This window comes from Rhinoraja longicauda, chromosome 4, assembly GCF_053455715.1.
Source record: "Rhinoraja longicauda isolate Sanriku21f chromosome 4, sRhiLon1.1, whole genome shotgun sequence".
NCBI lineage: Eukaryota > Metazoa > Chordata > Chondrichthyes > Rajiformes > Arhynchobatidae > Rhinoraja > Rhinoraja longicauda.
Window position 1 is genome coordinate 70,711,289 of NC_135956.1, and position 15,025 is coordinate 70,726,313.

The window sequence follows — 15,025 nt, forward strand, 5'->3', positions numbered from 1 at the left end:
ACATAAGTTCAGGCAGACTGGGCGAAGGTGTTCAGCAAAACGATCGCCCAGTCTACGTTTGGTCTCGCCGATGTATAAGAGTCCACATCTTGAACAACGGATCCAGTAGATGAGGTTGGAGGAGGTGCAAGTGAACCTCTGCCTAACCTGAAAAGGCTGTTGGGGTCCCTGGACAGTGTCGCAGGAGGAGGTATAGGGACAGGTGTTGCATCTTCTGCGGTTGCAGGGGAAGGTACATGGGGAGGGGGCGGTTTGGGTAGGAAGGGGTGAGTTAACCAGGGAGTTGCGGAGGGAACGGTCTCTGCGGATGGCGGAAAGGGGTGAGAATGGGTAGGTGTGACTAGTGGATGGAATATTTTATTTTCAATTTTTGTGTTTTCCTTTTTATTGGACAGTCTGGAGTGATGCGGCAGGCAATCATTCTGTGACCGCGTGTGTTTTCTCTGGGTGCTCCAGTTTCCTCCTACTAATCAAAGACGTCCCCACCTGGTCATTCCTCCTCTGTTCCTATCTTGCAGAAGGTTCAGAAGTTGGAAAGCACACACCACCAGACTCAGGAACAGCTTTGTCTCCTGTTTCCAGGCTTCTGATTCACCTCTACCCCATTGAGGAGATAGGACTTTATCTAAGGAACTGACGCGCAACATGTTGAGAATTATAGTGTGCACTTTTTATCTTCCTTTTTGCTCTATCTTTTGTACCCGAGTTTGAACTAGTTATATCCATGTATGGTATATCTAATCTTAGATTAATTTGGAGATACAACGCGGAAACGGGTCCTTCGGCCCACCGAGTCCGTGCCAACTAGCAATCGCCCCGTACACGAGCACTATCCAACACACACAACGGACAATTTACAATTTTACCGAGGCCAATTAACCTACAAACCTGTACGTCTTTGGAGAGTGGGAGGAAACCGGAGCACCCAGTCAAACGCCGCGGGGAGAATGTATAAACTTCTTTCAGACAGCACCCGTGGTCAGGATTGAATCCGGGTCTCTGGCATTGTAAGGCAGTAACTGGCACTGCACCACCATGTCACCCCTAATCGTTGCCGCCATAGAGCCCGGGTTTTCGATGGTTGGCGTGGACTTGGTGGGCCGAAGGGCCTGTTTCCATGCTGTATCTCTAAATTAAGCTCAAACAATTCTGCACAGGTCTGAACTGAATGATCGAAGTCGCGCCGTGTCTTTAAAGACTCGTGTTAAATTTTGTAGGTGTCGGATGAAGACAAGGACAAAGCCGACGTTGGTTTGCAAGGTTCTGCAGGCAGCAAATCCAAAAAGAAGAAGAAAAAGAAGAAAAAGAGTGATGACGCTGCTACTGCTGCACAAGTGAGTGTTCCCCACGCATACCCATATGTCTATCCAAAAGGCTCTTAAGTGGCTAACATATCTGCCTCCACCATTACTCCCAGCAGTGCATTCCATGCATTCCTCTGTTTAAAGAAAACACTGGCCCTGCAAATTTCTTTAAAACTTTGCCCCCTCATCTTAAAGTTATGCCCTCTAGTATTTAATTTAAGGAGACTGACTATAAGGGTGGTGCAGCTGGGTTAAGCTGCTTTTTCTCAATCGGACTTTTAATGGACTTTATCTTGCACTGAATGTCATTTATTTTATCCTGTATCTGTGCACTGTAGACGGCTTGATTGTAATCATATGCAGTCTTTCCGCTGACTGGGTAGCACACAACAAAAAAAAGCTTTTCACCGTACTGTAGTACATGTGACAATAAACTAAATTAAACTAAAATGGAGACACAGGAAACTGTAGATGCTCGAATCTAGAGCAAAACACAAAGCGCTGGAGGTACCCAGCAGGTCAGGCAGCATCTGTGGAGGGAATGGATGGACAAACGATGTTTTGGGTCAGAGCCCTTTAAATTGAAGGAGTCTGAAGAAGACGTTTTCAAGAGAGAGTTAGATTTAGCTCTTAGGGCTAAGGGAATGAAGGGGACAATCAGCCATGATTATGTTGAATGGTGGTGCTGGTTCGAAAGACTGTATGGCCTACTCATGCACCTATTTTCTATGTTTCTATGAAGGGTTCTGATCCAAAATATCATCTGTCCATTCCCTCCACAGATGCAGCCTGACTTGCTGACTTCCTCTGGCACTTTGTGTTTTGCCAGTGATGTAGTTTACAGTAGAATTGTCCACGAGCTGCCTGAACAAATCGCCCTGGATTTATCACTTTATATTTAAATTGATACCCAAAGTTATCTGAACCCTCAAAACCTTACTCTCAGTGGAGAGCATGGATTAATGATTTGGTGTTGACTAAAAGTGCTGGATGAACTCAGCGGGTCAGGCAGTCTGTGGAGGTAAGCAGATGGTCGATATTGCGGGTCAGGACCTCAAGTTCCTCCATCAGCTTGTATTTTGCTCCAGATTACAGCATCTTCAGCCTTTTGTGCCCTGATTTGTGGTCGAGTTAGGTGATGTCAGACAGAATAATGCTAACATTTTAAAAGGAGTCTGATTTTAAATGCCACCGTATAAATCTTCAGCCATTTTCTTACGGGAATATGGAACATAGAACTGTACAGCACACGAACAAGCCCTTCGACCCACAATGTCTGTGCCGAACATGATGCCAAGACCAACTCTCTTCCCTGCTGGCACATAATTCATATGTCTCCACCCTGCATTTCCATATGCTTGTGCTTATCCAAAATTCTCAAATGCGATTATCGTATCATACCACCAGCAGTGCATGCCACCCTTTGTAAAAGAAAACTTGCCCCGCATATCTCCTTTAAACTTTACCCCTCCTTAAACTATGCCCTCTAGCATTTGATTTTTTTCCATCCTGGGACAAATGGATGAAACTCTTTCCTATTTGTCTCATAATTTTATGCACTTCTATCAGGTCTTCCCCCAATCTCCGGCGTTCCAGAGAAAACAATCCCAGTCTGTCCAACCTCTCCCTGTAACTAGCCCCCATTCATTCAGGCATCATTCTGGTCAACCTCTGCACCCGTTCTAAACTCTCCACATCCTTCCTGTATTGGGACTGCACGCAATACTCTAAATGCGGCCTAACCAAGGTCCTCTGAAGTTAACGTTCTCAGAGTTGATTTTCATTCACTAAAAATTTGGATGTGATTTTTAAAAAGTGATTTTTTTTTTGTGATTTAAAAAAAAATGTTTTTATTCAATAAAAAGGTGGAGGATCAGGAGAAGGAGCCCGTGTGTGGAGATCAGGAGCAGCTTGATGTACAAGCCCAACCTGAAGAAGAGAGTCCTTCGCCTGTTGAAACCATATGCACTAGTGAACCAGCTGAGGTAAGAGTTGGCAACAGATGCAACGATTGCCAATTGTGGGAGTATGAAATAAATGGAAGATGCTGAGAGCACTTTGTGCCGGCAATTCTCATTCTTTAATTCTTCATTCTCAAGAACGTTCTTTTTGGAAGGAGATGAGGAGAAATTTCTTTAGTCAGAGGGTGGTGAATTTGTGGAATTCTTTGCCGCAGAAGGCTTTGGAGGCCGTCAGTGGATATTTTTACGGCAGAGATAGATAGATTTTTGATTAGTACAGGTTCCACTCCTTTCACTCCTTGCACTTTTTCATCGAGTTTCTCTGTAAATGTAAAGCTGTAATATTCTGTATTCTGGTATTTTTTCTCTTTGCACTACCTATTGTATTTGTGTATGGCTTGATTGTCATAGAGTAGGACAGTGCGGACACAGGCCCATCCGCGCAATTTGCCCATGCTGATGAACATGTGACCTTTCATTCTGATGCGGTGACCTCTGGCCCTCGACTCCTATTACTGGAAACATTATTTCCACATCCACTCTATCTAGGGCCTAGATACCAATCATAAAAGTAATGCTTGCTAGGCAATCTTCTTCATAAGAAACAAAATTCGTAACGTGAAACATTTTGTAGTTATAGCAGAGACTGATACACATGAGAGCAATGAAGGCAACTGAAGAACATTTATTCTCTTCCCTATTCCCGCATAACTACCAGCACGTCTTCACATCCCACCTTAACCCAGAGCCCCCACCCTGGAGAGCAGCTCAGATTTTGGATTGTTGGCTATGGCCCCATTCACAGTGCGGCGACTTCCCACCAGCCTCTATCCACGCACTCACCTGGGTCTCAGGTACATGGTGGCGGTCTCTGTGGCGGCAGCCCAGGCATTTCCTGGTGTTCACAACAACGCTGAGACTCCCCAGCTTCCCCAGTGCCGGCCCCTTCCCGCCTGGGTCACCGTATGGGCGTAGATTCCACTCACTCCCGGGAGCTGGGGAGTGGGGAGGTTTTTTTCCCCAAATCATCCCGCAAGCCGGATTGGACCCCTTCCGGTAGTTTGACACCCCTGCTCTAAACCTATCCTATCCATGTGCCCATCTAAAAGCTGCTGAAAAGTTGCGATTGTGTCAGCCTATAATGTGATTTGAATGGACAGCACACAAATGCATTTTTTCATTGTATGTTAGTGCATGAGACAATAATAAACAAATACCATTACCAACTCATCAGAACTTAAACGCTGTGTTGTTCCTTTTCTCGATTTTATGCCTGAACAACTTTGACTGCTTTTCCTGATCCTTGGGCTGTTCTGTGCTCCCCGTTCCTTTCACGCTCTTTCTAACTGCCTTTAGCTGCCTAAGCCCTTCCATTCCTTCGTTATCCCCAGCTCTAAAGCTTTCGGCACTCTCTCCCCACCGTTCCGAAACTCAGCATCTGTTTCTCTTTGAGACTTCTGCAATGCTATGGAATATTTCTGTTTTATATTGATGCCTTTTGTTGAAAGGTGGGTTATTGGTAGATTGAACGATACTGGCGGGAAACAGGCCCCTCGGCTCCATTAGTCCGTGCCAACCCTTGATCACCCGTTCATGTTGTTAATTGATTAATATCATGGTATCATTGAAAGAAAAAGGCTACATTTGATTGAAAAGATACAGCATGGAAACAGGCTTTTCAGCCCATTGAGTCCATGCCAATCATCGATCACCCATTCACACAAGTTCCATGTTATCACATTTGGGTTACTTTCCCTGTGAGGCAGCAGCTCGACCGGCTGTGCCACTGTGCTCCCAACTGTTTTGGTTGGTGACCTTCAAGTTTGTACTTGCGCTGAGCGTTTTCAGAATTGTAATAAGATTTTTTCAAATGCCTTGAACTTTTCCAACGAGATGTTGCATCTCCGCAGGTTGAAGAGGCGCAGCCAGTCGTAATCAGCCAAGAACCAGCTGTCATTGTGAAAAGTTCTTCCCAGGATATCACCTCCCAAGTGCCAGACACACTATCTGAGTCAGAACCTTCTGCTTCTGTTGCTAAACAGAATAACCAGCCTCCTTCACAAGGTCAGTACCGGCATTCTTTCCAATTGTTTCCCCTACGAATGGAGAAATCACAGCATCAAGCATGTAGGTAGGGCATATTGTACTCAGAGGATTTATTACCCTTCCCCAATTGTCCTTGACGCTGGTGGTGAGCTGCTGTAGAATTTACTTTTGACTTTAGAGATACACACCCTACCACCAAGGACAGCGTAATTTTACCAAAGCCAATTAACCTACAAACCTGTATGTCTTTGGAGTGTGGGAGGAAACCGGAGCACCCGGAGAAAACCCACACGGTCACAAGGAGAACACAGTCTGAAGAAGTGTCTCGACCCGAAACGTCACCCATTCGTTCTCTCCCAAGATGCTGCTTGACCCGTTGAGTTACTCCAGTATTTTGTGTCTACATTCGATTTAAACCAGCATCTGCAGTTTTTTTCCTACACAAGGAGAACGTATACATTCTGTACAGATGGCACCCATAGTCTGGATCGAACTGGGTCTCTGGCGCTTCAAGGCAGCAGTTTCATTGCTATGCCACTGTGCCACCGAGTGCTACCTTGAAGCACTGGAGAACTTGTGGCGTTCCCACAGTGTTGGGGAGTGAATTTCAGGATTTACAGGGAATACCAGTTTATTCCATGTACACAGCTCCATGGAAATGGCTTCACAGGTAAAAAAAGGTGATAAAGAAGGTTTTTGGTACGTTGGTCTTCATTAGTCTTCATTAGTTAGGGTATTCATTAGTTAGGGTATTGAGTAACAATGTTGGGATGTTATGTTACAGTCGTACAAGAGGTTGGTGAGGCCATATTTGGAGTATTGTGAAGAGAGACACAAAAAGTTGGAGTGACTCAGCAGGTCAGACCGCATCTCCGGAGAAAAGGAATAGGTGACGTTATCGTTTGAGACCCTTCAAAAATGTTGCATGTTTCTTTTCTCCAGAGATGCTGTCTGACCTGCTGGGTTACACCAGATTTTTGTGTCTGTTCTGTTTAAACCTGCATCTGCAGTTTCTTCCTACTCATTTGGAGTATTGTGTTCAGTTTTGGCCACCCTGGTATAGGAACAATGTCATTAAGCTGGAAAAAGTGCAGAGAAGATTTAAGATGATGTTATCAGGACTTGAGGGCCTGAGCTCTTGGGAAAGGTTGGGCGCGCTAGGACTCTATCCCTTGGAACGCAGGAGGCTGAGAGATAACCTCATTGAGATGTATAAAATCGTGAAAGGGTGAATGCGCAGTCTTTCTACTCTGGTTGGGGAATCAAGAACCAGAGTACAAGGTGAGAGGGGAATGATTTAATAGGGACTTGAGGGACAATTTTTCACTTGCATGGAACGAGCTGACAGAGGAGGTAGTTGAGGATGGTACCATAACAGCATTTAAAAGTCACCAGGACAGGTACATGGACACGAAAGGTTTGAGTGAAATTAGACATTAAATTCTGGCATAACTCTGTGGGTCAGGCAGCATCTCTGGAGAAAAGTAATGGGTGACCTTTTGAAACTGGAAGAAGGGTTCCGACCCAAAAGTCACTTATTCCTTTTCTCCAGAGATGCTGCCTGACCGGTTGATTTGATCCAGAATTTTGTGTCTCTTTGGTATAAACTAGCATCCGTAGTTCCTTCCTACACAAGATTTAGAGTGATATATGGGTAAATGAGGCTAGAGTAGATGGGGCATCTTGCTAGGCACGGGCAAGTTGGGCCGAAGGGGCAGTTTCGTGTTGCATGACTGAGGTCAGTGTGCGATTTGGTGAGGATCCTGCATGTGGTGGTGCTGCCATTCCCTGAAACCGTCATCCTCAATGAGAAAACTCCCTTGTTTGGTCGGTGGGTGTTGTCGATGGTACGCACCTTGGCAGTGGTGTGCTGTGCCTTGGCAGTGGTGTGCATCTCTGGAGAGAAGGAATGGGTGACGTTTCGGGTCGAGACCCTTCTTCAGACTAATGTCTGTCAGACTGACATCAATCTGAAGACGGGTCTTGACCCGAAACGTCACCCATTCCTTCTCACCAGAGATGCTGCCTGACCCGCTGAGTTACTCCAGCATTTTGTGTCTACCTTCGATTTAAATCAGCATCTGCAGTTTTCTTTTCTAGACTTGATACTCTGACTGATGAAAACGAATGTGCCTCAAGCCTTTGTAATCACCCTATCTACCTGTGACTCCACTTTCAAGGAACTATGTACCTGCAATCCTAGATTCCTCTGCTCGACAACAATCCACAGAGCTCTATCATTCACTGTGTAGGTTCTGCCCATGTTAGACTTCCAAAAATGCAACACGCCACATTTCGCCGTATTAAATTCCATCAACCATTCCTCAGCCCACTTAACAAACAGATCAAGATCCTGCTCTAATTTTGGACAACCACCTTCTCTATACAATACCACCCACTTTTGTGTCATAATTCCTATCAAGCTGCATCATGTCTTCCTGACTCTTATACTCAATGCCCCAACTGATGAAGGCAAGCATACCATATGCCACCTTTACCACTACAGGGAGGGTAAGTGAATCACTGCAGCATAGTCAGTCTCTGAGCGGCTCATAGCCACAGTATTTGCATGCCTGGTCCAGTTGTGTCTTATCAGAGGTGATAACGAGGATGTTGATGGTGAGGGAGCAAGGCAATGTTCATGCCATTGACTGTTAGGTGGTGTGGCTCTCCCTTGCCCCAATCAATGTTCAGACAGATCAGCCACACAAGCCCACTGTCAATGCTTTGTTTTTGAGTCAAGGGAATTGCTGTTTTGACACTGAACTATTTCTGGGTTTTTGGGACTGATTATTTCTCAAATTAGCAACTGGCAGTTTTGATTCTCGCTTCTCACTTATATTTTTAGCGTGCTGCCATCAAAATGCAATTTATAGTTGTCATTCTTTTTACATATGCTGTGTGAGGTACAACATAGCCCCAAAATAGCTTTGATATTTGCAAGTCACTGCCTGCTCTGGTTAAATGGGACATAACTGGGTATTTTAGTGTTGACTGTGGGCTTCACAAAGTGCCATAGTTCTGTTGGCTGATCTTTGGTCAGGGCAACTTGGTCTCCCAGCAGAGCGAGATGGCCGACCGGCCCATTCCAGACTCCGGGAGTACGTGCTGAGGGACGCGCACTGAAGCTTGGTGCAGCCAAGGATGTGTGGTGGAGGACCACAGTCTAGGGTCGTCCACGGCGAGATATCAGGGACAGGGTCTGGTGGAGATACCCCTCAGACAAGGGAAAGGATATTACCTCGGGGGGGGGGGGGGGGGGCACATGAGTGGCAAGGGTGCTTAGTATAAGGATAGATTGTGAATACTACCGAATATAACTTCTTCCCAGCTGTTATCAGGCAACTGAACCGTCCTCTCGCCAACTAGACAGCGGACCAGACCTACCATCTACCTCATTTGAGACCCTCGGACTATCTTTAATCGGACTTTACTGGACTTAATCTTGCACTAATCATTATTCCCTTTATCTGTACACTGTAGATGGCTTGATTATAATCATGTATAGTATTTCCACTGACAGGATAACAGGCACCAAAAACGTTTTTTTCAGCTAGAGAGAGAGAAAAGATAAAGCAAGTGGAGTTTAGTTCAGAAATACAGCGTGGAAACAGGCCCTTCAGTCCACTGAATTCACGCCCACCAGCGATCCCCAGACACTAGTTCTATCCTACATGCTGGGGCCAATTCACGGAAGCCAATTAACCTACGAATCCACATGTCTTTGGAATGCGCGAGGAAATTGAAGCACCAGGAGGAAACCCATGCTTTTACAGGAACAATGTATAAATTCCGTTAAGACACGGGTTAGATCTTGACTACGAGTGCTGTCTGTCCAGGGCATGGAGCTGTACAGCACAGAAATGGGCCCTTTGGCCCATCTTGTCCATGCCAGCCAAGTATGTTAAGAATCAACTGCATGAAGTTGGTCTGAAGTCACTAATTGATAACATTAAGCATGAAAGGGTCCAGAGAATGTTCATAAGTTCTAAGAGCAGAATTAGCTCAAGTCTACTCTGCCATTTATTCATGGCTGATCTATCTTTCCCCCAAGAAGGTCGTGAGCTATAGGGTGAGGTTTGGCAGGCTCGGACTTTGTTCCTTGCAGGGCAGGAGATTAATGGGTGATCTTATAAAGGTGTATAAAATCATGAGGGAAATAGTTAAGGTGAGTGCACATTTTCTCCAGGGTAGGTGTATCAAAAAGAAAAAGGCATGGGTTTAAGCTGAGAGTGAAAAGATTTAATAGGATCCTGAGGGGCAACTTTTTTTTACAAAGTGGCTGGTGAGTATATGGAACGAGCTGCCAAAGGAGGTAGTTGAAGTATTTCAAGCATTTGGACTGAAACATGGATAGGAATGGTTTAGAGGGATATGGTCCAAATGCAAGCAAATGGGACTAGCTTTGGTGGGGCATCTTGGTCGGCGTGGGCGAGTTGGGCCAAAGGGCCTGTTTCCATGCTGACTCTATTGCCAATATAAAGTGAATGGGAGGACAGGCTTCTAAAAGGATATTAATGAGCCAGTCGTAATTTTACAAAAAATCCAGGTCGGTGGTCGTCTTTACAGTACAACAGCTGTGTGGGCATATTTCAGCAATGCCACTGAATTTGCCCACCATGGTGGGATCTGAACTCTGACTTCTTAATTGTTTAAATCAGGTACTTGAATTAAATTACTGAAATTTACCAGCTGAAGAGAAATAAATATAAAGCAGTCTTTATAAACACATGTGATCATTATAGCTTTTTAAAAAAGTAGTGTCCATTCACGTGGGCTGATTCCTCACTCCATGCCAAGTGAAACATTACTCCCTGGTTGAATACTCAGTGCTGCATTTGTTTCTGCTCTACTTCACACCACAGCAGCTCCTATTTCTGTAGAATCCTCTAAATTACAAACCCATTGACAACTCCACATTTTACGAATGTTGGCTTTTGCTCTCTTCTGGATTTTCATGCTTCACCTTTGGTCGTGCCTTCAGCTACCAAAGCCCTGAGGTCTGTCGACGTCCTTGTCGACATCTTTATGGACAGATGGGTAGGAAAGGGGGACTAGTGTAGAGGGGGTAGCTTGGACGGCATGAACAAGTTGGGCCAAAGGGCCTGTTTCCGTGCTGTATGACTCCGACTCTGGATTTGTCTTCTGAAACCTGTGGTGATTAATTTTTTTTGTTTTGTTTATTATCTAAGTGTATTGCATTTACAGACCTGTTATGCTGCAGCAGTTACGAATTTCATTGTTCCATTGTTGGTACATAGAAAATTAAACACTCTTGACTGTTGAGGTAGCTAGGCGTCAATGGGGATGTTGGATTTGAAAAGGACAAAAAAATATGATTAGCTTTTAAAAGCAAAAATCCCATTTTAAAAGTCATGTTTTGATCTTTCCTCACTTGTATTATTGCCTTGACTGCCTGATGTGATGGCGCCTGATTGTTTTACTCACCATGTTATAGGAAAGAATTTGTCAAGCTTGAAAGGGTTCAGAGAAGATTTACCAGAATGTTGCCAGGACTCGAGAGAGACTGGGCTGCATGGTGAGATTGGGCAGGCTAGGACTCTATTCCTTGAAGCACAGGAAGATGAGGGGTGATTGTATAGAGGTGTAGAAAATCAAGAGAGGATTAGATCAGATAAATGCACGGAGTCTTTTTCCTAGAGTAGAGGAATCAAGAACCAGAGGACATCACAATCAATCACAACACAATAAAACTTTAATTAGCCAAGTATGTTTTGCAACATACGAGGAATTTCATTTGCCATACAGTCATAACAATAAAAAGCAACAGGACACACAAAATACATTTTAACATGAACATCCACCACTGTGACTCCTCCACATTCCTCTGTGATAGAAGGCAAAAAAAAGTTCAATCTCTCCCTTTGTCCTCCAGCAGTCGGGGGCTCTAACCTTCCGTTGACGGGATGATCTTAATCCCGTAGCCGGCGGCAAGTCTTCCTCGTCGGGGCAATCAAGCTCCTTCATCGGGGGAGGGGGAGGTATCTCAGCTCCCCCGCACTGGCGATCTACCCCGGGTCGGGACCAGTCGAACCTCGTGCTGCTTTTGCAGCTCCCGACCGGTCTAAACCCGAGACTGCGAGCTCCTGATGTTAAAGTCCGCAGGCTGCATTGGAGCGTCGATCCCAGCCAAGGGATCGCTGGCTCAGATGATAAGCCCACGCCCCCACGGGGACTCAAGGTCAGTCCCAGGCAAGACCTCCAGCTCCGTGATGTTAGGCCACAGAGTGACCAGAGATACGATCCGGAAAACAATCGCATCTCCGGCATGGTAAGAGATTGAAAAGGTAAAAAAAGTTTCCTCCGACCCCCTATCTCACCTCCCACATAAAACAAACCAGAGAACATTTACACAAACTTTTAAAACTTACCAAAAATAACAAAAAGAGTTTGAAAAGGACAGACTGTAGGCGGGGCAGACATCTTGCGGTGCCCCTTGGTGCCTGACATCGGTTTAGGGTGAAGGGGGAGAGTTAATAGGAACCCAAGGGTAACTTTTTCTACACAAAGGGTGGTGGGTGTTTGGAACAAGCTGCCAGAGGAAGTAGTTGAGGCAGGTACTATCACAACGTTTAAGAAACATTTAGATGGGTACATGGATAGAACAGGTTTAGGAGGATATAGGCCAAATGCAGGCAGGTGGGACCAGTGCAGATGGGGCGTGTTGGTTGGCATCTGCAAGTTGGGCTGAAGGGCCTGTTTCCACACTAAAACTTCAATGTGCTGCTGAATTCAGAATTGAATTGTGCTTTTGTCGGTAGGAATGACAATTTATTGCTCCTGACTCTTGAACTTTAGTTAGTTTAGTTTAGCTTTGTCACATGTAACGAGGTACAATGAAAAGTTTTTGTTGCGTGCTAACCAGACAGCAGAACGGGAATACATAGACAATAGGTGCAGGAGTATGCGACTCGTCCTTGATTATGCTGATGGCTTTGCCGACGCAACGTGAGGTATAAATGGAGTTAATGGAAGGGAGATACAAAAACCTGGAGTAACTCAGCGGGACAAGCAGCATCTCTGGAGAGAAGGAATGGGTGACATTTTGGGTCGAGACCCTTCAATGGAAGTGAGGTTGGTTTGTGTGATGATTGTCTTGTCTGCGTTCACAATTCTCTGCAATTTCTTGTGGTCTTGGGTGGAGCTGTTCCCAAAACAAACTGTGATGCATCCCGATAAAATGGTTTCTATGGCACATCTGTAGAAGTTGGTGAGCGTTGTTTGAGACATGACGAACTTCCTGAGCCTTCTAAGGAATTAGAGGGGCTGGTGTGCTTTCTTGGCCGTTTCTGCAATGGGCCGTTTCTTCTAGGGGAAGTTGTTGGTGATATTTACTCCTAGGGACTTAAAGTTTTCAACCATCTCTACTTCAGCACCCTCAATGCAAACTGGGGTGTGTGTACTGCTTCACTTCATGAAGTCGATCACTACGTCTTGCTGACATTGAGAGAAAGGTTGTTGTGTCGACATCAGGACATGAGGTTCTCAATCTCCTTCCTGTGCTCCGTCTCATCGTTACTTGATATCTGGCCCACAATGGTGGTGTCGTCTGCGAATTTGTAAATTAAATTAAATTTGGACTTGGCTGCACGGTCGTGGGTGAACAAGGAGTAAAGAAGGGGGCTGGGAACGCAACCTTGCGCAGCACCAGTGTCAAGGATTACATCGTAGAGGACGACTTGTCTCCTATCCTCACTGATTGGGGTCTGTTGGTCAGGAAGTCGAGGATCCAGTTGCAGAGATGAGTGGTGACTCACAGCCCCACATAAAGCAGCTCAAGGATAATGAATGTGGCATCGCCAGTGGGCAGTGTCTGGATCCCACAAATAAAATGAATATTTGTTTTCCTCTTGTTTCAGCAAAATCTGAAGGAAGTTGGGAATCACCGAAGCAGATTAAGAAGAAGAAGAGAGCAAGAAGGGAAACATGAGGTTTTTATTTTGTATTCAGTGATCAGTTGTTATGCAAAATGATCTTGAAGAAATCTGTTTATGCAATAATTTGTGAAAATGTACAGAATTTTATAGAAAAATTTGACTGTAATTTTTATTAAAAACCTATTGCAATGCGCATGAGCTACTTGATTTGATACGATGTGAGAAACTTCAAGTGAAATACACTGATGCTGTTTACGGCCACTCATGCTGGGTCTAAGTTTGTTGACACGAGGAAACGTGTGATTTTTACTTTTTTTTAATTTTTAAGCAATTCAGAAATATGTGCAGATCCAAGTCACATGACCATTAGCTCCACACAAGAACCCTTCCCTGAAAACCTGAGGCCAGGATTGATTTTGAGAATGACATTGGAATTTTGTTTCTCCCTCGACCCCTCACCCCCACTCGCACTCCCACTCCACCGTCTCCCAATTTTAATTTCCAGGGGGAGGATACTGCTGTTAACGTTGGGAGGGGAGGGGGAGATGCAGCAAGCTGCTGCAAACACACCGCTCTAACAAAACGCAATTAAACATAGACTGCCTGGGTGTTCCAACCATACAGGGTTGAGCAAAATAAAAACAAAAACAGAAGGAAAAGGGAAATTAATATTTAGATAGCTTTAATATTTGTGGACGGAATCTCAATTTATATCAGGAATTACATTTTACTGCCTTAACCTGTAGCTTAGAAAGAAATGTTAAAAGAAAATTGCAATTTGCTTCAAATTATTAAAGACTGATTTTAAATTGTGGGATGGGAAAAATTTGCCAGGGATGTGGGGCGTTTCCTGCTGATTAATTCTGAAGTGAGCAGGGCAAAAATGACCTGTCGAAGTAATCTTGTGTCGCTGATGATCGGGACTGCCCAGTCCAGGGCCTGGTTCTGCTCTGAGTTTAATCCTCACTTCCCTCCCCAACACTGCTGTGTAGTCGGTCGCAGGCGTCTGGGGCAGCAGCGTAAACTAAGCAGATCGTCGGGAAAGGGACAGCAGAACGGCTGCTTGCAGCGTTCATCACTGATGCCTTCAGATGCATCAACAGCCGGGAAAGAGGGGGGTGAAACGAAATTAGTGGAGGACAAATGGAATCACTTGAAACGCAAGGTTTGAAGATAGTTGAAGCACAAATATTAAAGGAGAAAAAAACTCCAATTATTAAACATAAATAGTCAGGTTAGAGCCTAAATCATAACCACGCAGGTAAATTCCCAGTTTCTACTTTGCAGTGTTGGCGTCTAAGTATTGTGAAGAAATAACTAGTGCATGCACATGCATTGTTTAATGACTTTTACCAGCCCTACATTCTCTCGATAAAAGACCATAAGTAGGTTCAACCTCTGCCTTGACTTAACCTGATCATACCAAGCCATGATTATTGTTTTAAATTGGTGTGAGATGTTCAAAGCCACACAGTGGGAATGAATGGGGCTATGTTAAACAAACTGATACTAATGGTACTTAGTCCACTAATCTTCTGTGTCGAGGCTCTTCCTGAGTTGGTGGCACCAGACTGCTAAGATTTTGCAAAGTTTAAATAATGGTCATTATACCCCAGATAACCGGCCATAATTGGTTGCGACGTGGTATTTGTTGTGCTTTTGTAATTTTCTTGATTACTAAAGTTAAACAAATGTATTTATAACTGTTTCAGAAACATAGCAAGTATGTTTACATGTTCTAAAGTTTGTTAAAATGCAATGAATTTCTAAGTTGATTTGTTGAAATAAATTTAGCAAATTAATGTGTATACATTGT

At 44.5% G+C, this 15,025-nt stretch overlaps 1 protein-coding gene across 1 annotated transcript in view; it reads left to right on the plus strand.

Moving 5' to 3' along the window:
• Positions 1-14,980, plus strand: part of mtdha (metadherin a) — a 78,368-nt gene extending 63,388 nt beyond the window's left edge. Inside the window, exons 9-12 of the mRNA XM_078398031.1 lie at positions 1,218-1,334; positions 3,170-3,289; positions 5,176-5,329; positions 13,192-14,980. Of these exons, the coding sequence (XP_078254157.1) occupies positions 1,218-1,334; positions 3,170-3,289; positions 5,176-5,329; positions 13,192-13,262 (462 nt within the window). The 3' untranslated portion in view covers positions 13,263-14,980. The remainder of the gene's footprint in view (positions 1-1,217; positions 1,335-3,169; positions 3,290-5,175; positions 5,330-13,191) is intronic.
• Positions 14,981-15,025: the final 45 nt, after the last annotated feature.